The 26,204-nt window shown below is 35.0% G+C and overlaps 1 protein-coding gene across 1 annotated transcript; it reads right to left on the reverse strand.

The window, feature by feature from the left end:
• Positions 1-1,101: 1,101 nt before the first annotated feature.
• On the reverse strand, positions 1,102-22,630 carry LOC120345469 (sortilin-like). Its single transcript, XM_039414926.2, has 17 exons — positions 22,362-22,630; positions 21,875-22,014; positions 20,563-20,650; positions 19,868-20,031; positions 18,558-18,715; positions 17,865-17,992; positions 16,654-16,801; positions 9,414-9,523; positions 8,621-8,767; positions 8,123-8,234; positions 7,485-7,653; positions 6,196-6,383; positions 5,170-5,359; positions 4,712-4,907; positions 3,877-4,046; positions 3,300-3,462; positions 1,102-2,874 (listed from the first exon to the last, which is right to left on the reverse strand). Exons 1-17 carry the CDS (start codon positions 22,578-22,580, stop codon positions 2,857-2,859), a joined length of 2,508 nt encoding a protein of 835 aa, XP_039270860.2. The 5' UTR covers positions 22,581-22,630; the 3' UTR covers positions 1,102-2,856.
• Between the last annotated feature and the right edge of the window lie 3,574 nt (positions 22,631-26,204).

The following is a 26,204-nucleotide window of genomic DNA, read 5'->3' on the forward strand; positions in this document are numbered from 1 at the left end:
TCCCTTTACATAACTTGATGTAACATAGGCTGATTGCATGAACCGACATATGGGCGACGAGTGCGATCATCTTTCGCATATAATTATGTCGTGAAAAGTTTCAACCTGATTTATTGATTGGACACGAAATGGGCCTATGGATTGTTTTGTTATTATGTTGATATTCTTGTTGTGATAAAATCGCTTTCCTATGTAACTACTGGGCCAATTTCCAATGATTAAATACTGTTGTTGTCGCTAGAAGACTATTTCGCTCATTTATTTCTCTGGGATTCTGGGATTCGTTTTGTGGCGGTTCCGGCTTTGCGATTCAGTCGAATTCGGGAAGACGACGATACCTTTACGTATTCGATACCGGTGCTATTTCGTTTTAGTTCCCGTGTCCAAATATTTGAGCATTGCTCTCGTGTTTTTCTATTAATACGTATCTGTTAAGTTGAATGGTAATTAATGAATTTTTCCGATGTTGAAAGTCGGAATATTTTTGAATGAAGAATGAAGAAGAAACTGCTGAAGAAGCAACTTCATTGAAACTGATTGAACTCGCACTGCGTCACAACGCCTAGTGGTAGTTTATTTAAAAACATTTCATCCTAATTTGTTTATCATTGATTTTTGCAGTTCGACGATGCTTCTAATTTCAATCCCAATGGATATTTCCCCGAGCATCGATTTCCGTAACAATGACCATTCAGCAAAAGTCTACGGTGACATAACAGTTGTTATTTTTTTTTCAGCCGCTCATACTTCGTTCAGATAGATATTCACGCATGGATGTAAACATTGCCTCGTTTTTCGTCAGTTTTCAGTAATCAAAAATTAGTCTCGGAAAAGCTGCGATAGATTAGGCCAAAATTAGCTATTACCTATTAGTACGTGTAAGCGGCACGAGGTTGAACATGATGGTTTGGAGCATGTAAATCAGTTTGTAAGTATCAACTCTCTAAAACACCCGCAAAGTGAGCATTCAAAATTTTTCAATAGTAAAGTATGGGGAGAATTTTTCTGAGGTCTTGGTCGGGGAACATCTATCAAGGAAATCTCTCTAAAGTCTTAACAGAACAAAAACTTTTGCTCCGACATCACCTTTTTCACAGCAGCCTCTATCAATAGCATTATATTTTCGTAGGAAGGCCACAAAAAAAAACAAAAGTTCTTCACAAGCACCACATTTCAAATACCAAAATTGTGAATATAACTAATGCAATAGCTCAGTACAGATCATATCTTAATACTATGGGTAATTAATGACACAGGGTAATGGTTGTCATGCTACGCCATGACCAAGCAAATATTATTATTTGAAAATTTTCGTTGAACCAATAAACACTGCAAATGAAAAAACTAAGGAACCACATGGTAGAAAACCATAAAACTTGAACCTGCACAAAATTAAACGAGAGGTAATGCAAGTACGTCAACTGCGACGAATTTAATAATTCTTTAAAAACACAATACATAAACTTGAGTGCAGTAACATATGGGTGACCACGACTAGATTACGAGCTTGCATGTAGACCAAATTGCAGCAGAACTGCATTCTACCTGCCATGTTAACTATAATAGAAATATTTACTGAATTCAGTCAAATTAAAAAGCTTTGAGAAGCATTTGAAAAAGGACCTTGAGAAATTTGGACAGGGTTCCATGATCCAGAAGAGTATAATTGGGCTGAGAATAGTCCTAATCAAAACTCAAATAGATATATAGAAAAAAAGTAGAACATATTTCTTTGAGTAAATAAGAATAGTTAAAATTCTCCAAAACATATTTCAACTTTGCCCGACTGTGTGCCACCACAAAGCACATATAATGCAATAGCAAGAATAATTACAAAATAAATGATAATTTCCATATATTTCTGGCAAGACTGCTTAATCAATATATTACATCAGGAATGTGCAACTTTTAATACAGCGGGGCCAAATACAAATAAGTGGTTGAAACCGTGGGCCGCACCTTTATCCAAGATATTAGGCTTTCTATTAGCTGCAGGCACAAAAAGGAAACTGTAACGTCATAGATAATAAATGAACTCGGTGTTATAAGCTTTGCAAGGCAAAGGGATTGGGATACTCGCACGTACCAGATTAAACTAAATTAAAAACTCATTTCGTGAGCTGCACATGATTCCAAATTGGCACTTCCCCGTGGGCCGCACAATTTTCCCTTGTGGGCCACATTTGGCAGGTTTTCACACCCCTGTAGTACATTATTATTACTTTGTGTCCAACTTTTAACGATCTATTCAAAACTCACGACCCTTCACAGATGAAGAATCAAATCTACTTAATATAAATCTTTGTGTTCAGATAGATCAAAAAATAGGCGCTCCAGAAGTTTGTGTACCAATATAGAGGTAACTAATTTTGTTCGCCTATTCCACATCAGGTTGTGTAAAGGAATGGAAAGCTATGGGCAAGGGGTAAATTCACTTGGCTAACATGGAACTCTAACAGAACTAAAATAAAGAAAATTATAATAAAATAATGGTCTAACCCCAACTTGGTACACACACTACGGGAGTTCCAAAAAAATAATTACTATAGGTGCCTGTTCTTCCAAGACTGCAGGCATTGTTTCAAACATTTATGTTTTTCAAGAGACTGCCCACTCATTTGTCATCAAAAAGGCACATGTGGTGTGGGGTAATGTCTTGAAAAGCACGTATGTCAAGGTTGTTGAAATGACAGTATTGGGCTTTGGTGAAGAATATTTTCAAGCAAAATTAAATAAATATACATTGCATAATATCAGTGAACAAAATCTAACTCTTCTACTACAGCGACAATATCTATTGGCTGAGAAGACGATAGTACTGCACAAATGCCGGACGGATACACAACTATTATCTCATCAACTAATCAACATGTCCTAAAAAACAGAAAAAAAAATAATGTTAATCAAGGATCAAACTCAAACATATGAACACCAATCTCTTACAACCTAAAAGTCTATGCCACTGTTTCCCAACCTGTGGGTCGTGACCCAAAGCTGGATCGCATAATAATTTTTTTTCGCCTGTTTTTTCAACAAAAACCTGAAAGTTAATTGATTTTACCTTCTAGTAAATTTCATTGCTTATCTTGTATTTGGCATTGAAGTATTGCTCAATAGTAATGGGAAGTATCACAGCATTAAATTTGTGAGTATCTATATTCTAAGTGATGCCACCTTACAATTTCAATACTCGTTGATGGTAAATAAGAGCATGTTCTCACTTTGAGGTAATTTCTGGAGAAATTGAATGTAATGTAACAACAAGGCCACGCAACAAAAATGATATTTGTCAATCATACCTCATCTGAATCATCATGATATGAAATGCTACTATTTCCATTTGGACGAGGCGTTGTACCATTCACAGCACCATCTTCCATAAGTGAGTTCGATTCTGCTCCAGTACCATAACTTGCTGCATGTTCAGATGTTGGTAACGGAACATACTTTACTCGTTTTCCACTAAAACAATAATTAAAATTTTTTATGTTAAAGATTATGAGAGAGGAAATATTTGTAGTTTGTCCCGCAGAAACCTAATCGATAACTGAATATACTCAGTTATCTGGGAAATCACTAGGCAGAAACACAATAAAAAACAATGCATAACAACTGAGTGAAATTCAGCACATATTCATGTAAGTGCCTTTATGATGTTTTCTATACTATCTATGATTATAGACCACCCGATAAAAACAAACAAAACTTGTATATAATATAAGTTATAACATATTTGGCAGACTGATACAAATTGAAATATATATTCTATATTCTCAATAACTTCTTCAAAGGGTATATCTGGTTAAAGTTTCATGTGCATATAGAATTCATTTTTCTAGTTAGTGTATCAATAAAACATATTTAAAATCAAGTTACCTCATTTGACGTTTTCTGACAATATATACAAGTGCAAGGATGAGAACAACGACAACAAATACCAAGAAAACTATTACTCCTGGAGATGTCGATTTCTTTGTTTCTCCAGATGGATGATATTGTGAAAAATTATCCTTATCGACACCAAAATCATCTTTCTTCTCTTCACTCTGAAAGATTTTTTTAATAAAAAAAATTTTATGATATAATAAGTAAAAACAATTAACATTGAAGCGAAGCCTCAATTTTATAAAAAATTTCCAATAGATGTCATCATGGATTTCACAGATTTGCTCTTAGCAAGGCTTTACACAAGTAAATACCGAGACATGGGAACACAGAGTGTTTCAAATGCAGCATAGGACATTTCATTCATGCAACATCGGGTAGTGAGTCTAGATCACTGTTGAGCCATGGCCCACTGCTGGGCCAAAGAATCATTTTTAGGTGGGGCCATAAGCTATTAAAAATTGCTACATAAATTTAGTTGAATTTGATTGTCATAGCAATGAATGATGATGTGGTTTTTTGCACTGAGTGATAATTTTCATTTCATTTATTAGTGTTTTTGGATGAAAGGGAATTAATGTAAAAATTTTTCTCGTAGTTTTCCCCTTGCATAAGAAGGTTAATGGGCCACAGGATTTTTCGTGCAACAAAAGTGGGCCACAGAAAAAAGGGTTGAGAACCACTGGTCTGAAATGAACAATTTCAATAAATTTCTATAATGAGAGATTTTGAATATTCAGTGGCTGCTAAACTAGAATCTTGTCTGGAGCATCATGTTGATCTTCGCTCTATGATCAGTAAATTATCAAATAACTTTAATACTCACAGGTTTGCACTTTTTATGCAAAGGAATGACTTGTGAATTTGGAGTGAAACCGCCCTGACATTTATCTCCTGGTATTTTCCGATAACCTTTTGTTTTTATAATTTCATCTTGATCTTTCTTACAAATATCTATATGTGTTGCCTGAAAATCTCCATCCCTGACACAATCAAAGCCTTCTCGAACATAACCATAATCACTGTAAATACGGAAGAGATTTTTAAATCTTCCCAGCAAACATACAATATAAGACAATATACACAAGCATGATAGTGCTAACTTATCACATGAACATAATAGTTTAGACATCCAATATTAGAGATCTTAGTTTCAAGTTTTATTTAGTGATCAGATACATAAGCAAAAACACAATGGAAAGAGATCAAACTTGGGTTTTTCTGATAAATCTCCTCAATTAGAAAGAAATAGTCACAAAGTTGCTACGAAGTTGCCATATTTACCACAAATAATCTGTCTTCTGGCATTGACATGGCTTCAATGTTACTGCATTCTGATATTGTTTGCCATTGATACAAACAGTACCTTTCTTCCTTCTATTGAAAATCACATCAGCACCTAGAAGACAACTATCTTCTCCATATTCTTTGTTCGATTCATGAGCTTTCCAGTCTTGATAATCACTCTTTTGACCTAGAAAATGATGAAACACAAAACTTCAAAATGATAAAACTCAGGAGAGATGAGAATTTTTTTTAATAGTTAAAAGTCTTACTGTCTATATTAAAAAAAATCATTTAGATTTTTTATTCCAATCAGAGTGAATCCAAATCTGCTCAACAATTGTTTAAAATTACTATAATAATGTTTTGGTATTGAATCATTGTTCTGAATATTCATTTAAAAAATAATTTGAAGGTTGAATTTGCAATTTCATAACCATTCATTTGACACAATTCATGCTCTTTCACTATTGCATAGTCAAGCTTCGAAAATACAAAATAATATTATCGTTGTCATCAGGGACATCCAAAATAAGCCGATCACCCAAATACATTCAGAATTAATAATAAAAATATAATCATTTGCGCAAAATCCTTCATTGAACGTGAATTCAAAAACCATAGCTTCCATTCAACGCTATAAACCTGATGGTGGCAAACTACGGCCCGCGGGCCAAATCTAGCCTGTCGGGTAATTCAACCTGGCCCACCTGATGCTGGCTGCTACAACCAAACTGAAACCAAATTTTGATGTTTAAGCTAAAAAATAGCTCAAGGAATTTGTTGAGATTGCGATCACATTTAGTTTTGGCACGCTCTGGGCTTATTGTTTTCCACTTTTGCTTTTGTCACACTGTGAATATACCGTAGTTCATAACATGTTACTTTTTACGTCACACTTACATGGCCCGCCAGTCTAGGTGGAGAAAATTTTTGGCCCCTGGTTTAAACATCTTGCCTACCTCTGCTATAAACCTTCAATATAAACGTAAATCAAGTTGATACAGTGATAAAAAAAAATCATACAAGGTTTCTTCATAATAGCTGAGAAATCCATAGTAATAGATCTCCATGCTCCATCACCACTCTTATCCCATCCCCATAAACCTAAGCTTGTACTTCTTGAACCTGGTTCAACAGAAAGGCCTGTTACTAGGATAGGCGAATCAACGAATTTGTATTCTTCCCATGATTGGCCTTCATCCATAGAATATCTGAATAAAAAGTGAACATTTGATTGAGTGGGAGTGTAAAGTGTTGTTGAGCAATAGAAAAACAAGAGCCTATTCATTAAGATTTTGAATGATAAGATACTCTTGTATGAGTTGGATTGTGGTAAGTAAAAGAGAATGCATTTTGTATTCTATGAAAATTTCATTAAGAAAACCCACAAAATATTTCACTTGGACAAACTTCAAACCTACATCTAAACAGTGCCGAAAGGCTTTTTCAGAGTAAATTTCATGTAAAATTTTTTGTGAGTGAATTCCACCATTTATCGAGAATGTGGCTAAATGGAATGACTTGAACTTGTCATCAATTAACTGCTAGTTAATTCAGTGATTCAATCAACTCGAGACTCTTATGATACTCGTTATTGACTTGACTCACAACACAAGGTTTAGGGACTTTCACCCAACATTGGGTAAAACATATACAAAGTTTCAAATACGGGTACACATGTAAGATAAACTTCATATTTTGAATTCCTGACCTTGACTAGTAAAGTGTCTAAGAAATTAAGGTAAAATTGCTGTGTGGTTAGTTCCAAAAATTTTAGTCTACGGCGATAGTGAACAGTTAACGAAAACTCCACACTTCCCAAACGGGCACAAGGCCTGTCCACTTGTTTAGATAGCAAGGCCTGTATGCCTGTTTGTCGCCGAAGTATGACCGAGATCGTCATGACGACCAATTTAGTCACAATTTTTTGCTCCGAAGAGGAGTGTTCCTAGGAGTTTTGCTCCTGTAACATTTTTGAGGCAAATAAACATACATATATACAAGAGGTTTGTGGAACAACAGTGTTTCGCAGAACACAGTTTGAGAAACGCTGGACTAGTCAAAGTAGCTAAGTATGAATTGAATATAGTAATTTGAAAAATGTAGCATTTTCTTAATTTATGAATAAACAGAATTCTGTCATTTGGGGCAATTCTTATTCACAGTCACAGAATTATTAAAATCGATACCTACATGAAAGAGTGAATAATCAAACCACCCCAATTTTTCTTTCGAGTTATTTTACTTCCTGTTTGGGCAATAACAAACAAAACCTGAATATCAGTATATTCAATACATCTAACCAATCATACTTTATAACGTTAGTAGGAACCGATTTTGAATAGTTGACGGCAAATAACAATCCACCAGAATCTCCAATAGCATAGAATTGAGGACCTTTCAAATGTGGAGGTTGAAGCCATGAATATCCACCGTCATTTGAAATATATACATCGGGAGTATTAAAATTCAATGCGTCACCTGTTGTAAAAACATGAATGTATAATAAAAGGTAAGAATGAAAATTATAAAGTTTAATCTAGAATCAAATTTTCATAATTTCATAAGTACTCTCTCAAAGTTTTATAACATTCAATTCAATTCCAAATAGTAATTGTTCCATTTATCTCCTGCAGATATAATAATTGTCGGCATCACGGTTAAAGACGTCTGGATTAAATGCAATGCCTCCATCCTAAACCAAAAAGTAGTCAAATTGGGTAGGCAACGGGAACTTGAAACCCCCCTCAAGTACATTCCTCTTTATTCACTTCTAGCGAAAGTGTGGCAATACCAATATAAAAACACTAAAGTATACAGTACAAGACAAAATTGGATGACACATAGGAAGTTTGTCATGCTACCTTGCAGCACAATTCAGATATGGCCATATGTTGGTTTTAATATTTAGACATTGTCTTATAAAGATTTAAGAAGATTACTATTCTACCTATATTTCCATGAGCAATGATGATTCCAGTAGCACTGGCAGAAGATTTAGGAAACTCAGGTATTGCTACACCTTTTGATCGACTGAACAAACTGTGAATTTGAAGAAAGCACTGAAAAACAAAACAAAAATAAACAATTTGAACACTTCGGGAAGGTTAGTGTGCCTTTGGCATGAAGTAATCCAAGTTGACGATTATTAACCCAAAGTCTACAAAAAATTCTGGTCTGTGATTAAAACTGTCCGAGATTAGAACTAAAGAAATATTCTGAAAAAAAAAGGTTTCAAAAATAGAACCAAAAAAAATCTTGAACAAGAAAAATTTTCTCAGAAAGAGATTATGTTTTTCTGATTTATTTTGATAATACTATCTTGTTCAAGCATCCTTGTGGCAACTGACAGATATAGATCCGAAGTAGAAAGTAAACAAGGAGAAAGGACTTGCAGTTTAGTACACAATACCTGTATTAGCTGTAAACAATGAAATTTTCATCTTACCACTTTCTCAGTAGGAGGACAAACGCTGTTTTTTGGCGAATCAATATTTTGCCATGTTCCTCCTTTATTGTAAGTAATCATTGAATGAATAGTTGAGCCTTGATGTTCGAGTTGTGATGTTATGTAAACACCTTCGAGACTAGAAACCTATAATATATAAAAGTGAATAGGAGATTACAACAACATGTCATACACAATTGCCAGCCTTCTTCTCAATTATTTGCCATTGTTACTGTGATCACAAACATACAGCGTCTTGTCATTTTGCTAATTACTGTTTAATGATTTCAGTGGCTTTTGGCACTTTAGTAGTTGCCCATAACTTTGCTCAGAGATCGATCTTCTATATTTGTGAGTGAGTGTGACCTAGCTCTCAGCAAATTTTCTCATAAAAATATTATTTATGGGAATCTGAATCTCACAATTATAATTATAAAAGATGTTAAGATTTGCCACATTGAAGAATGGTCAAACGACCAGAGTAATCTAGTATTCTGAAAAAATATGGATACACTCATAACTGCATCTGTAACTAATATATCAGCCAGAGATCCAGGCTGCATAATAGCATTTAACACATTGCCCACGTTCCAATGAATTAAATGATAAAAAACATGAAATTTTAGTAAGAAACAAATTTTCATAACAGAAAGAAATGGAAATGAAAAATCATTCATTTATCAAAGATAACAAACAAACCCTATATAAAAGCTCATACGAATCATTCAATATTATGAATTCTAAGAAATTCAACAAATTGAGTTATGGACAATAAAATAATTCAATATCATACCTTATAGAAATCAGTCACGCTTCCTAAACTTGGATACAAATGATGGTCGAGTGATTTTGAATAAATAATACCTCGTTCATCTGAAGTATAAATACTTCCATCACCTGAACCTAAAGAATAATAGTAGTTCAGAAAATATTATTCAACTAAATTGCGGTAATTGAATCCTGAATCAACTAAGGCTCGATTTATCAATGACCCATGTAAAGCAAAACAATCCTGACATTCTGCAGCTGTGAAAATTGCTGAGCCCAAACTTTTTCAATATATTCCTCTCATTGCCTATTTCCTTCCTTACTATGCATTAAAGGTGTTTTCGTAATTTATTCAATCTAAAGCAGTAGTTCACAAACAGCAGGGCGCACGCGCATCCCACAATTTTTTGAAGGCACATAAAGCTAGTTATTCTTAGAGGTGGGGCAAGAGACTTGATTCTAAATTCTAAAAAGAGGGTACTGCTTTAAAATTTTGAGATTCCCTGATCCGAAGGGGTCCTTGAATAATGATACACAAGCACTCTGGCTTTTTACAGAGTGAAAAATGTGTTCATAAATATGTATTACAATAATACTGAATAAATAAACAATATTACTAAAATTACACCAAATACGACAGGGGCGCAGCCAGGGGGGAGGTTACATGGGTCGTAACCCCCCCTTTGGAATCTTTTTTTTTTTTAATAGTGTTACGTTCACTTGCAATAATTTTATTCTTCGCGTTATCACTTTCGCCCAGCGTCCTTATTTATTATTTATGTTTACGATTCGTTATCGCTGTTACGCGGCAGTGGATCTAGTTGCCAGCGGGGGGTCACGGAAGTGACAATCTACACTAAACATTTTTAAATACAATTGTACTACCTTTCACTTGACACAAATAGCAACGGACGTATCACACTATTGCCGTCAAAACTATTCCACAAGCGCGCTCTCGCCTCGCCACATTCAACGCATCCATACTTTTAATCACATACGTTATCGTTGGTTATCGGCTTATCGCTAATTACGAATTTTAGTTATGTAGTGCATCTTTAACAAGCGATGGCACCAGGTTCATAGGCAAATAACAGACAAAATGAATTATTGGAAATGTATGGTTCATTAACAAAGGATTGCCAAATGTGGCAGCATCGAAAAAAGGTGTCATAAAATAATATTCAATCTTCGAAAACAAAGCATTGCAAAATAATGTTCAGTCTTCGAGTAAAAAGTATCGTAATATAATGTTCAATCTTAGGGAAATTTTTTTTTAAAGAATAATGTTCAATCTTCGAGATTTTTGGGTAGCAAACTCGTCCAAGACTCGTTTGGAATCGTCTGTCTGCGAAAAGCAGTTACATGCGTTGTCTTCCAGATCTTTTCAATAAACTGGTAACAATATGTTATTAAATTATAATTAAATTATTATAGTTAAATTATCGCTGAAAGTGAAGAAGCGCTATGCGCAGAATGCAGCTATCACGGGCGCGGGATTTCAAATTCGCGACGATTTCACTTTCAGTAATATAGGTCTCGATGCATTGCAATAAAAATTAGAATTTATTAACAGTTAATTGCAACAAGCAAGAGTTTTACATTGACAGACGTTCCCAATCAGTACGATACATGAGCTTGTTTTTAAATGATTGTAATCGTTTTATGAAGTTATAAATACGGGAACATCAAATATATTTATTTTGGAAATGGATTGATATTTCGTGACGGACTCAAAAATAGTTTATGAACCATTGGCATTCGGCAAATATCATTAATTTATGCTATTTCTTAATGTTTCATGATTGCTAATATTTCATTCTATTCTTATTTTACATTTTTTGCGGTATTTCAATTAAAATCATGACGATGGCATCAGTGTTCACTATTAGCGCACTTTTTTGCGAAAATTGCGAAGCACTTTCGCAACTTTTTTTAGGGACTGCGAAATAGCACTTTTTTCCGATTTTGAAGAAAAATAGCACTTTTTTCCGATTTTGAATGGAATAAAAATTTTAAAGTTAACAAATATTTTCGAGTATTAAGTTGACAAATAAATAACATACTAGTACTTTTGTAACTCAAATCTGCATATCATAACGATATTTACGGGAATTCTAACCTATGAGATGCAGACATAGGAGATAAAGCTTTTGCATTAACGGCAAAATTCTTGTTTATAATATGATTATTATACAAGCACACCGATTCCGCTTCTCCCGCAAAAAACGCTCGAAACCAGATGTTGGAATAATAGGCAGTGCAGTGCGTTTCTTTGAATGGAATGGTCATGTGACTATCAATGATATCGATGAATTCAAAATGACTATAAAAGTGTTATGTGTTATAGTCACTTCGGATGAATTGTGACCAAACTGCACGATTTTCAAATCAGACGAAACTTTTAGCAGCATGTCACAGATTTGCAAAATCACCAAATTCACAAAATACCATTAAGTGCCATTTTATTGTAATCACAATGTTGAAAGGAGTGGCATTTTCCGTAATTTTGCAATATTTACACAACTATTTCTCATTGATATGCGAGGACGGTGGGCAAAATTCAATATTTTTTTGAATCGAATATTTTTAAGGAGTACCGAATAAACGTGGTGAAAACATTAAAAAATCGACAACAAAGCCTTTTTACTGGTTAATTCCGTTGTAATCGCTAATTGTTCTTGTCACCGATCGTTTTGGCGGCGATATCCAGGTTTTGGGTAATCTATATTCCCGCCCTCTCTTTTTTACAAATATGAATTCTTGTGGGTCGGCGGACATCGAAGTTTTATATTTCGGGTTTACCCGTTCGTTCACATCGGCAACAGCTGTTGAAGACATTGAGGACTCAAATTAACATTTGGGTTGGCTTTAATATTACCTATCAAGATTTGTAAATTTACCGTCCCAATTTTATGGGAATGGTAATATTATTGTCCATACCGTGATGCAGATATTTATTAAGACGATAATTAACTTTCTCATGTATTTCTATGGTGATAAACTTCGCAAATCTGAAATTGTGACAATCCTGAATGTTGATTTAAAATAGTGATTGAATAATTCGGCAATAAAGGCATTTCTGCGTGGTCATAAGACGAGATGACGTTAATGAACAGCACTTCTTTTACAGGATATTTTACTTATGCGACTTAATGCTAAAAAGATTGGGTTCGAGTGCTTTTTTTTCGAGTGCTCGAATGCCTAATAGAGGTCAGGCGCTAATTGTAACTAATTCCCTCAAGTTCCAACGTGTTTTCAACAAAACAATACCCCGGCGATAATTATAGCTAAAATGTTACCGAGCAATTCACAATTTTATTTATGGAATTTGCAAATTCACCAGTTTCTTGACGATTTTGATATTGTCACGCCCTAATTATTAGTGCAAAAAATACTCCCCTCCTTCGGCGGCGGTTTGAGGGGTTCTTTGTTCCATTCTTCAGAAAGTTCTGACAGGGGGGATATAGAATACTGAATCCGGAGGGTTGAATCCCTGTCCACTTACTGGTGATTTTCCGTTTTGAAATGCGTGAAACATTCTCTATTTTAAATTAAATGACGTTTCGCGGGATAGAGTTCTCCCCGAAAATGATGTGTTCCAGACGTTAGTTAGACGATAGATAAAACATTAGATTAATAATTTTCGTGACGCCCCGTTTTCGAAAATACAAAGTTATATCGCAAAAAATGCGTCATGATACATTTGGAATGAAACATTATTTACGGTTAATTCAGATCATATTTTACTCTTCATGACACCCGGTATCCGAAAATACAGTTGTATCTCGAAAAATGTGTTTTGTTACATTTAAAATAAAACCTTTTTGCGATTAATTTAGATCAAATTTTACCTTTCACGGCAACCCGTTTCCGAAAATACAAAGTTATATCACAAAAAAATGCGTTTTGTTACTTTTATTTTGCATTCCCAATAAAATACATATTTTCCCTAATTAAGGTCGTCGATGAATCTGTTCCTGTCGTTCAAGCTCGACACACGTTTGGACGAGTGTGGGGCGGTTTTTCGGTCGACGATAAATTAAAAAGTTGCCACACGGTATTTATATAACGATAATAACTGAAAATTAAGATTTTATAATAGAAGTGAATTTGTCTCAAGGTGGTATTTTACGATTCCTGCCCACAGAAAATAAACACGCTGACAGGCTTGGTTATAATTGATATTCGTTTAATTTATTTTACACTATTAATAAATGCGCCACACCAATTGCGACCATATAAATTGCAGTCGCATCGGTATGGACTGTATGTTTTTGGCGCTCTCACATTAATAATAATTTTCAACAAAACAATACCCCGACGGTCCTTAAAGCTGAATTCGTTACCGAATAATTCACAATCCTATTTACGGAATTTGCAATTTCAAGATCTCACTTGACGATTTTGATGATGTCATGCCCTAATTATTACTGCTTAAATGCCTCAAAATACAACAAATGTAATCATTTTCGACGATAACAGGCGCAACAATTCGTAAACGAGCCGTTATAACGAAACTCGCGATTGATTTTACCTCTCTCTTGTTTACAATTTTAACATCCCGCCGGCCATGTATGGTCGAATAAAATGTTCACATATTCGAAACATGACTTGGCCAAGGATGGAAGGGATCACTAAAGAGCTAATAGAAAGTACATACGCGAGGGTATGATATTAATATCGAGAATATTTGTGAGCATATCACAGGACGGAAATATTTTGCACCCGGCTGTTTGTTGGCAGAACAACGATACGCTGAAGTTAATTGATCAAATACAGGGAAGTATTTATTTATCATACCACTTGCGAACATCGAGGTTTTGGCGGAATTGTACGATCATGTTGTCTTTCTTAAATAATAACTTTTTCAATAAATGTTCATTTTTCTTTTGCGTCTTTATTATATGTCGGGTTTTCATTTATTTTAAATTCGAAATTGTCCGAAATACTCCAACAGGTGTATAAGTACAATAATAATAGTACTTACCAGGGAAGTTTAATACACACGATGTGTTAAGGGCGTCGTAACTCCCGTTTATTAATTATAAATTTTTTTACATTCTGCTTAAAAAACAACGCACGTAACTCTCGCGACCAAATCTTTTTGTTTTGTATGACATCGTCTTGGCGACGAATTTATTGCCGACTGAATTTTAATTGTGTTTTAGGATAAGTTATTTTCTGTTTGTTGGTTTCTAAACTTCACAAACTTGGGTAGCAATTACTATTAAAGTGAGATTTGTGCATATAAACGATTGAATATCGCGACTGGATGTCCGATATCTGAGAATGCGTAATTCTCTTTCAACATTAATTTTCAGGATACCAGCGGTCATGTGGTCGAATAAAAATTATTTATCAAATGGATTGGTATTTCGAGACACTCTCAAAATTATTTGGGATCCACTATCATATCATTCGTTTATTTTTTATATTCATGTTTTTCTCAAGAATCACCCTCGTTATATTTAGTGTACCTTAGCAAAAAAAAACTCTTTGGTGTCATCGTTCCTATTAGTGTAATTGAAATATATGGGAACCTCGCAAGTGGCGTTGTGATGCGAATATTTGATACTAGGTCAGCAGCATTACAAAGAGTGCTATTTATGAATGCTGAAAGTACATGACATTACTGAACATTTTGCCAATATATGATGTTTTCTGCCCGATTTAAACTAACTCGCACGCAAACCAAGGCATGTCGACATTTAAAAATTACTTGTCTTTGGGTAAGCTCTGAAATAGTATAATATAAATGTAAATGAGAAATTAGGTCACGCTAGTTCACGAACCGGAGGATTTTCAAAGTGATCTTGTGTAATATTTCGGAGGAAAAAGTTTGAAAGGAAAGTAGGTCAACCTATCTCCTAAAACAGGGGAGTATCCTGCGTAATATTTCGGAGAGAACGTAGGTTAACCTATCTTTTACAACAGCGGGTGGCGACTTTCAAAGTGGATCAAAATCACAAATTAATAATTATCAGATTAGGTTTAGGGATAAATTGAAAAGTTGAATTTCCAGCGCATCCAACCCTAATTAGTTGATTATTTTGCACGGGATTTGTACAAACGATCCACCCTGTAACTAATATGGTTTCCAGCCTGCCTCGTGTCTGTTAGATGGAAGGAGTAACAAATGTGAAAGTCTTTGCTGTTTACGCGAGTAAGCAACTGACACCGTGATACATTGCATGGAAGTTTTGTCCGCGGCAGGTGTTAGCAGATGTCATTTCGTTGCCGATGAATTCGCTTGTTTTAATTAAACATGAATTCGCTTAAAGGGAACTCGTTAACGAAAAGGCTTCTCTGTAACTCATAATATTAACCGGAGGAGCGCTTTTTCGAGTATCTATGCCGTTTTAAATGGGTTATATGAAAGGCTAGGGCACCTAACTTGTTAAAATCGGCAAAAGCACTTTCGCACTTTTTTTTTCGACTGCGAAGCACTTTCGCACTCATAATTTGCTTAGAGTTAACACTGGATGGCATTTTATTTAACTGTTGACAATGGGGTAATAATCGGCGATTACTAAAAGGTTGAAATGGGACATGCCAAAACAAAATAAACGAATTGACGCCTGTCAAAGGGGGCAGGGTCTGGCGACAAATAGCCACATGTGTCGGTGTTTCTCTATCATCGGCATTTTCGGCATCACTTTGAAACTCTAAAACGCAAGGACACCCCGCGGAGTGAAGACTTTCTTTCGCGTAGGGAAATATTTGAATTACGATTGCTGAATAAGCGAAAAAAACAAATGCTTATTTCTTGCTTGAAACAACGATAAACCAATTTAACCCTGTTGCCAAAAGTAATAGCATGCATTATTAACAAACTGGTAATAATATGTTGATAAATCGCCGCTAAAAGTAGAGAAGCGTTATGTGCAAATATCACAGGAATTTGAATTTGCGACGAATTCACTTTCAGTAATATAGTTAACGGCGCATTGAAATGAAAAGTTGATTGATTTGTTTTGACCAAAGAGAATGGTCGGCGATTGCTGAAAGTAGGACATGCAAAGAAAGGCTAATGAGACACAGCGACGCACATGTTGTTTTGCCATCGTCGGAACATCTTTTTAAAGACCTATAAACGCGTTTTTATTTCACCGTAACCCCCCCCCCCCCCCCCTTGAAAAAATCCTGGCTGCGCCCCTGAAATACGAGGCAATATTTACCCACAAAAACAGTAAAATATCCCCATCTCCCTTCTAACTTGCTAACCACCAACGATTTTAAATGACTTTGGAAAATTCGCTATTTACCTCCATCTGCATCCACATGCACAAATACCATATCTTCAGACATGTCAAGTAAAGAATAAAACTGTTGTTTGTTTATTAAAGGGATCTGAGCCGCATCCCACGTAACACCTTTATCTTTTGACACATGCATCACTCTACTTCCATTGTGCTGTGGAGAATGATATGATAAGTTGTTTTTACGGTACTCTCGTAGTGTGTGTACTAGGTTAAGGTCAGGTCATAATGTTATTCCGATTTTCAGTATTGCTTATTGCTTCCAGTTACAGTAAGAGTACGAATTACCGTAATCAAGTTGATTTAATGAAAAAATTAGCTTGGAATGAATTCAAGAATTTTAAATCGCTTTGCTGCATATTTATCTGCTACGTTTCATATATGTATCATAGCTATAAACCAGACATTGGTACTCAAATATACGAACATTAATATTAAACGACTATGCAATGTCACAAAATATTCAATCTAATGATATTGAGGTGATTGCACCAAATACTGTATCAAGTGTGTGCATACCATGATGACAAATGACATATGATTTCATGAAATAAAAAAAGCAAAACTTGGGGTGAAATATTGGGCTTCAAAATTATAAAAAAAAATTGAAAAAATTCATAGTGGCAAAAAATGAAATAGATGGTCCAATATATACAGAGAAAATTCTACAATAGCACGACAACAAAAAAAACGTAGTGAAACATTCAATAAACCCCTTAGTATACAAAAGAAAAATTTTTAATTGAGGAATAATTCTTCAGAAGCGCGTGTACCAATATGAAGATAAATAATTTTGTTCGCCTACTTTACATCAAGTTGTGTAAAAGGACTGAAACCTATGGGCAGGGGGGATGTTCACTTGGCTAACACAAACAGTCCCCAAACTCCCCCCTGAACCCCCACGGGTCATAATAACTGCACAGGGTGTCCGCAAGGATATGAATTAATGATATGAATAAATAAAGTACATTTGTTTAATTTTCTTTTGAATAAATTAAAAGAACGGTGTATCTTAGAGCAAGATTCACAAAACTGGGGTTCGAGAACCCCCGCGGGTCTGTTATAACCATAATAGAACTAAAATAAGGAAATTTGGAATAAAATTATGGCCTAACCCTAACCTGGTACATATACTATGGGAGTACCAAACATTCTATAAACTACTTAGATTCCAAAAATATTAATTTTAATCCAACATTATTAACATGCACACTCACAGAAAGAAATTCCACTGATATAAAGATGAATCCACCTTGAACACCAAAGCTATAAATATGTTCCGCAATTTTTGTTGATTCTATATACGATGCTTTACCGCGATACAATTCATTATTGAAGGCACCAGCTGATGATAAAATGAAAATAGTAGTTTTAAAGTGACAATATATAAATGAAAAAGAACTTAGATTCTCATGCTAAAGTAAAGAATATACTTGCCACCTTACGCGGGTAGGGTTGAATCATGTGGAAAATAAATAGCTCATGTGTGAGAGGATTGCTGGACTCCAAGCCATCAGAGGGTTCACGTGATAACTGGTGGTTATGGCTTTCTCCACCACCGTGCCTATCTATCAGAACAGAATAACTGGTCAACTAACCCCATGCCCAATAAGGACCGGTAAACAGACAACTGGCTGCAGTTATGATTATTAAGTCGCTTAGAATTTTCCCTCTCCCCCGGAGTGAATATGGAAATCATATCCTTTACATAATGCTAAAAATGTACATGAAATAGCCTGGACTAAAAAAACTTAAGATAAGGAGGAATGAACTAGATCGTAAATGATCGATAAATGTCAATAACACCTATTTCCAAAAAGATTTTTACTTAAATATACATCATGAAAGCCTACGCATTAGGAAGATTACCATTGGAAAGTGAAGTTGTATGATATAAAATTATAACTTACAAATCATGCTCCCAGTTGGATCTTTTGCATAATAAAATGTGTCTTTATCTGTAGGATCCCATCTTACTTGAATCACATGATCAGATATATGTCGCCATACCAAACCAAAATCATAAGAAATCCACAAGCCATGGTTGTCAGATGAAATTGCCAAGATTCTAAAAAAATGATCACGATAAGCTTTAATAATAATAAACAGGTATCAGAACAAACAAATTCAAATAATTACTGAAAATTTCAACGTTAAAAATTCCCCCCTAATATTTTTTCAACTTGAAATTAAAAATTTTGCTACATAAAGAGAACCACAAAACATTGAATTCAAGATCTTTAAATTTCCAATATCATACATTTTATTAACAGAATAAAGTCCAAATGCAATTTAATGATAATTGTATCATACAATAACATAGATTTTCAAATATTTCGGATTTATCTCATTGAATATGTTATTTTAGATAGCAAAACAGCCATCTAACATGCAAATCATGTTGTATCAGTACATTCCACAAAGCAGCTGACAAAGTGGAACAATGAGTCAGAAATATGTCTTCTGACATTATGTCACCTCTAAAATGACCCCGGAATTAGATTACCAGTTTTGGTATTGAATATGAAAGAATTTGTATTCCCGAATCCTTATTGTATTAAAGGTGGCAAATTATTAAAATTTAACCAGCTCATATAATGAATCTGGTATAATACCAGACAAACCATGTATGAAAGGAATGTCAATTTTTACAATCTTGAGTAGCAGTTCATAAATATCACATGATTCATTTCACATTCATGTAAATATGACTGGAATAATTGTGCATAGTAATGGTCACATGATGTAGCAGCTAACAAATGTTTTTACCTTTACAACATATACGATCAAACCATTCAACAATGGAATTTCGTGCAATAAATTTTTTATTATATAAAAAAATGCTTTTAGTCAGTGAAAGTTTTTAGAATTCAATAAAAACCAAAACCTATCTGCAATATATACTTATACCTTATACGAAGCCGTAATTTTGGTATTTGAATATATTTGGTAGCATTTGCAAAATTTATTCTGTTTAAAAAAAAATTTTTTAGAACTATACAAAGTATTATAAAGATTGAAAACTCGCTCGATATTCAGCTCTAAACGACATTTTTATCCCACTATAATTTTTTTTCTTATGGGTTTATTTCTAAATATTCCGAATTTTGATAGGCGAAATTTCACACTTCAGCCATATTATCTTTCCACTCTCCTGGGATAATATTAAAATTTATCAAAAAACAAGTGAAACAACCTAACAAGTTTCAGTCTTACTTACTTCAAAGTATCATATTTGTTGAAATAGACAGAACTAGGATCAATTATAAACTTGAGTTTACTCTTCGAAAAACTTTGACCATTATCTGTAGTAATATACACAACGCTCCTGTAATCCATCCCACGAGCAAATAAGGAAAAACTCTGATCAGTGACCAACATCACCTGGAAAAAACAATTTTTCTTGCTATTGAAAGTCCCCGAATTCGTAATAAAACTAAAATAAGGAAAATCTGAATAAAATTATGCCCTAACTCTAACCTGGTACACATACTACGGGAGTTATTTATTATTTTATGTAGCACTTGACAAATTTACTACAAATAATGCTTTGTCCATGTAGTCATCAATATGAAAGATTAAAAGAAGCCAATGGGGCTGGATTCGCTCCCAAGAAAAACCGAGACCACTAACATGTGACATCAGGATGTTAACCAAAATGTTATCCACACAGAAAGGCTCATCAATCATAACAAAATCTTCCATTCTCAAAATAAGTTAATGATGATAACGTACGTAACAATTTACTATTTGGAAGCAATTTAGTTCCAGAAAAATTAAAAACTAGTAGATCGTAATTGAGATAATATCATTTCTAATAATTGTATACCAGCATTTATCCATTAGGTTTTAAAATTGTAAGCAAGATTCCATACATATATATGTCTGCAATTCAAAAACAAAATACACACTCACATTGTTGGAATCAACTGGACTGACAAGCATTCCATGATTGTTCAGAATTCTATCATGCTCGATCTTGTCTGATATGTCCACAAAAGATCTAGAAAACAAATAGTATTGATTGTCACTCAGTCTTGACTTTCGACATTCTAGTGAGAAAATTGGCTTCCATATAATGCGAAATTATGATTTTTGTTTGTGCGAATAATTGAACTGAACAAAAATAAATTAGAATTAAAGAAAATCAAACTCCCCAAATTAAATGCCAGGGCTCAAGGGTGATCAAAAGTTGGAACTAAACAAAGTTAATACTCATTTTACATTGTAAACCAGTATGAAATATCTGGCATACACTTTTTATTTCATACTGACATACATCTACAAAGACAAGAAGTCCAGGTAAAAAACTATGAATTATATTCTACAATAATACCATAAGAAAGTACAGCAGTGATAAGCCCCAGATTAGATGGATTTTTCCTGAAATTGAATGCATTCTTGTATAGATTTGCAATAAAAAAAAATTTCATCGAACTTAAAAATGAAATACAGTTTACTGCTTTACTACATCTTCATATTTGTTGAAATTAAGCTTGCTCAAAGAAAATATTCATATTTGAATATTGTATGTATGGTATCATAGGTATTATAGAGGTGTGGGTGTCTTATGAATTATCAAATGAAGACACATGAGTGCAATCTACGAGCAATATGTTGTCAAGCTTCCTGTCTAAAATGGTAATCCCTTCAACAGTGTATCAGACAAAATATTACAGGAAATGAGTGTATAGCATTCATAATACATAATATTATATACAAATATTTACATGTCATTATTAAAGTATAACTGAAATATTCGCAATAGGTTTTTAAAATCACATATAACGAACGCTCAACGAATAAATATCTTCCGACCGACCACTTTAAAATGTTCGACCCCCGTCGCCAACTTTCCGACATTTATATTTAATGCCAAATTTTAATAATTAGAATAAACTAAACTGACAATTAACGATAGGCACATTCAGCAAGTAAACCAACAAGATAAACGTTGATACAACTGACATGTGTTTTCGCTTGTTCTAATTACTACAAAACAAACAGCGTACAATAGCCATTGTCATGACATACATTCTTATGTTCATAATAATAAATTTGAGCAATTCCTGCTTTATGCATTAAAAGTAAGAGAGTTCACAAAAATTAGTTTGACGTCTGGGGAATGCAACCACTGCTCTAAGTCATTAGTGCCAGCATATTTTGTATTTGACCGCTATTAGTGCATTGAATGAACACAACACTTCTTGCAAAAAATCATATCTACCTTCCAAAGTTAGAACTTCTGTAAAGCCTTGATGGAATTAAGGTTATCCCATTTCCCATTGTTGTTAAAGCAATTAAGGCACCTTCTGTACCAGTCCATATTAGAGATATTGATGGGTTGCTGTCATTGCTGAACACATGCTGAAATGATAACATATCGATAATAGATATTGAATTGCAAAGGTTGGACGCCTAGACATTACTTTATATTAAACTCTTTCAATATTTAGGAAAAATTATTTCCATGTACTAATGTAGCTGCATACTAAATTTTCTAGTTAATTAAGAGATGACTACTGTAGGTAATTGGTAATTACAACAAAGTAAGGTTTATCTTGGAAAGAAGAGGGAATTAATGGGTTGCTTCCTCGTCTGGGTATGGGTGCGTAACTGGGCTGTTTTGGTCTAACACAACTAATTTTTTAGATGAATATTTTGAACAGATTGAATTCAGAGAATAGTGATTTTTCAAAAAAATTTTATCATACCACATCAGTGTGTTTCCTCAATATATTTTGTTCTTCGTCGGTCGCAGTTTCACCAGACCCAGTCTCAACATCACGAATAATCCTTTTCAAAGTAACAAGTTTTTCTGCACCACCAATATGCTTTTGCATAGATAAAACACTTTCAGTGTCCTCACCTTTACCAGTTATTATCAGCGAAACAGTGATGATTAATATGCATATAAATTTTATGAACGCCATTGGTAGTATTTTCCAAATTTCTGACTGGGGTATGAAACAAAAATACAAAATTGAGAGAAATGGACAGCTGATGGCATTGGCAGATCGGCTAGCTAGATAACAAAAAATGGGGTCTAGTAAGGTTTAGTACCACAAGTAGTACTTCCAGTGGGCGTAGCATAACGAATTTTGCATATGTCATTCCTAACCCCAACCTGACTATGCCATCCAAAAATGATGTCACTACGACGTCACCATCACGTCATAGGATTGCAAAAGTATAATTACGATCGCCCGAAATGGCATCTGCGCCGCCGATAACGAGTCGCTAACGCCGACGATCTCTCTCTGATCGTGATCGTTGTGACGAGAAAACGAGAGAAATAGCTTGCTCGATTTCGGGTGACCGTCTGCACGTTTTGGCCTCATTACGCCACTGTGACGACGAAATGTTGTAATTTTTCGGTGACGTAGTCAGGTGGGGGTTAGGATTGACATATGCAAAAATTGTTGAGCCAGGCCAACTAGAAGTGCATGTGGTACTAAACTATACCAGACCCAGATCGCTGACGTTAGTGAGTTCAGTATAGTCGGCACAGATGCCATTTCGGACTATTGTAGCTAGATAGATAGATAGTTTATTTCGAAAACTCCATAACAAACATAAATTAAAAATGGAGAATTCTGGAGGGCAAGCAAAACCGGGTCTCATGTAGTTTCGTACCTAATCCACTTCTAGTGGGCGTAGCATAACAATTTTTTGAAATATCAATCCTAACCCTCACCTGACTACGCCATCCAAAAATTACGTCACTACAACGTCACAGTGACGTACGGTAATAGAGCCCTCCAAACTATACGAACGGTTGTCCAAGACGAGCATCCGAAATCGAATAACTATTTCTCTCGTTTTCTCGTCGCAACGATCCCAATATGAGAGAGATCGCTGACATTAGTCAGTTCTTTATCGTCGGCGCCGATGCCATTTCGGGCGATCGTATGTATATTTGACGAGCTCTATGACATGATTGTGACGTAATTTTTGGATGGCATAGTCAAGTGGGGGTTAGAATTGATATGTCAAAAAATTATTGCGATACACTCACTAGAAGTACCTATCCTATGTTAGGTACGAAACTACACGAGACCCGCAAAACCTATAAACAAGTTTAAAACATGAGAAGTCCCTATACTTTAGCAAGCTCTATAACGCGATTGTGACATCGCAGTGACGTAATTTTTTGATGGCGTAGTCAGGTGGGGGTTAGGATTGACATGTCAGAAAATTGTTACGGTATGCTACGCCCACTAGAAGTACCGTACGTTAGGTACCGTACCGTACGAAACTACACGAGACTGCTAAACTATACTAGACCCAGCGATCTCTCTCTTAGACTCATATCGCAGTATCGGTATCGCATTGAGGAGAAAACGAGAGAAATACCGTGGCTTGCTCGATTCCGGATGATTGTCTGCGCGACCATCCGTAACTTTGGAGGGCTGTATTACGTCTCTGCGAATTTGCAGTGATGTACCGGTAGTTTTCGCATGACGTACCGTAGTCAGGTGGGGGTTAGGAATGACATATGCAAATATTGTTGAGCCAGGCCAACTAGAAGTACGTGCGGCGTGTACTTCAGGAGATCCAAAATTTGTTATGCCACATCCACAGGAAGTACGGTACCTACTTGGGGTACTAAACTATACTAGACCCCAGACATGTAGGCTATCATATCAGCTCTTGCTATACCGGTACCGGTATCTGTCTGTATGTAAGTTAAGGCAACCCAAACCTCCAAGTGCAGTTTCAAGTATTCTGTGGCGTCCGCAGCTGCCGCAAAACCATGGCGGTATTTCCATACCATGGCCGCTACGTGCAAACCTATGGCGACTGACTTTTTAGCTGCCACAAACCAATGACGAGCTGCCGTTACAGCGGCAGCAAATTGAAAACCTATGGCAGGTAAAATTTTGCTGCCGTAACCACGCCAGGTGGGCCGTAAAGACAGAACTGTCCCTTATGGTGACAAACATTGGGCACCTCTTTGTACTGTGTATTGTTATTGTACAAGAGTTTTATTTGTATATTGCATGTCTGTTGTCCTACTATAACGCAGCAGTCCTAAACTGCAGTTATACTTGTTGAGGTGCATATCGCACATCTGTGTCTTGTATGTGTGTATGTATGTTTATTCGTCTCGTAATAGTGATAAATAAATAAATGAACAATTATTAATATTTAAGACGGGATGCATGCACAAGACCGTACTGGCCTAAAACACAAATGTGCGGCATGCACCCTTTCTGACAAATATAAAACAAAAAACATTAGATTAAATATGTATAATATGGTCCCTTATATAGACAGTTGTGCAAGGTGGGGCAATGGGTCGTTTGGTGTGGTGAAAGTGGTAAGGGTGGAGTATACAAAACTGTTTATACAGGGGAGTTTATAAGACAAGACAATATATAAAAATAGAGACAACACAACACCAAATAAACATATACATAACAATGAAATCAAAATTAGGCGCAAATACAGCGCCTTTGAGTGGTGAGACCATATAGTATGAATGGGCGAAGTATAAGAAATAAATTTGCGGTTCTTGTGCCTATATGATATGCGTCACTCAAGGGTACTAGTAGAGTCTTTGATGGAATATATCTGTTTCAGCAAAAATGTGAACCATACAGATTTTGGTGAAATACTTCAGTTCGTGTGTCAAATTCCTGTTTTATTTATAAAATTCAAGCTGAATGTGGTAAGAATTAAAGGAAAATTAAACTTAATGAAATGCATTTGCACAAAACCTGTCATGATTGTATTTTTTCCAGAAGAAAATAAATGTATAAAAGTACTATTTAATTAAGGCTAATATTTTATAAAGAGAAGCATTGTTTCCATGTCATGGATTGCCCTAATTATATTAGGATCACAATAGAGTACCTAATATAGTTTCATGGGGTGAGGGAAGGGAGGAATATATATTTGATTTTGTGCAATGACCTGTATGAAAAAGAAAGGACCCAGCGTGCTACTTTGACAAAGAGAACTGTTTCTATTGATGGCTGAATTCAAATTTGATGTAATTGTAATTTACTAGTGCATGATTGCCACCAGGTAAACTCATGTTGATAGTAAATGAAGCACAACCGGTGTTAGCAAACGATGTAATTGTAATTTACTATCTGTAACCTAATTTGCTGTTTTTATTGTCTTTGTCTAATTAAGCATGATAATAAGATTAGAAGGGTGAGTTAAAATATTAATTCAGTCCGTTGTTTCATATTGCACCCTGCTGAGGTAGCATGCGGTGTTTGAAGTCGCCATCTACTGAGTGGTGATTTGATATCCTTCGGAGTTTCCTGTTGGTGCTTTCAATCCAAATAGTCTCTAGTAGCCCATCTTAGTAACCGAATTCCCTAAAAAAAATAAACTCCGAAACAGTAATATGTTCAAAACAAAGATTTTGGTTAATATGATGATAACAAATGTTGCATAAGTTTGGAACGAAATTCTGAGTTTGATTTTGATTTTTTTAAGCCATTAGGTAGGGAATTCCAAGCTTTTGGTCCACATACTGCAATAGATTCTTGTGAGATACTTTTAGCAACAAATGGAATGAAAATTTTTTTTTTATTTCT

This window comes from Styela clava, chromosome 8 (genome assembly GCF_964204865.1).
Source record: "Styela clava chromosome 8, kaStyClav1.hap1.2, whole genome shotgun sequence".
NCBI lineage: Eukaryota > Metazoa > Chordata > Ascidiacea > Stolidobranchia > Styelidae > Styela > Styela clava.

Bases quoted from the DNA above. Each gene is read 5' to 3' on its own strand.
- LOC120345469 (XM_039414926.2), bottom strand. From the start codon at position 22,580: ATGGCGTTCATAAAATTTATATGCATATTAATCATCACTGTTTCGCTG. The intron at 16,802-17,864 runs GTGAGTGTGCAT...CATTCTCCACAG, and splicing joins TATCAGTGGAATTTCTTTCT to CACAATGGAAGTAGAGTGAT. The intron at 8,768-9,413 runs GTATGATATTGA...TATATATTATAG, and splicing joins GCGTGACTGATTTCTATAAG to GTTTCTAGTCTCGAAGGTGT.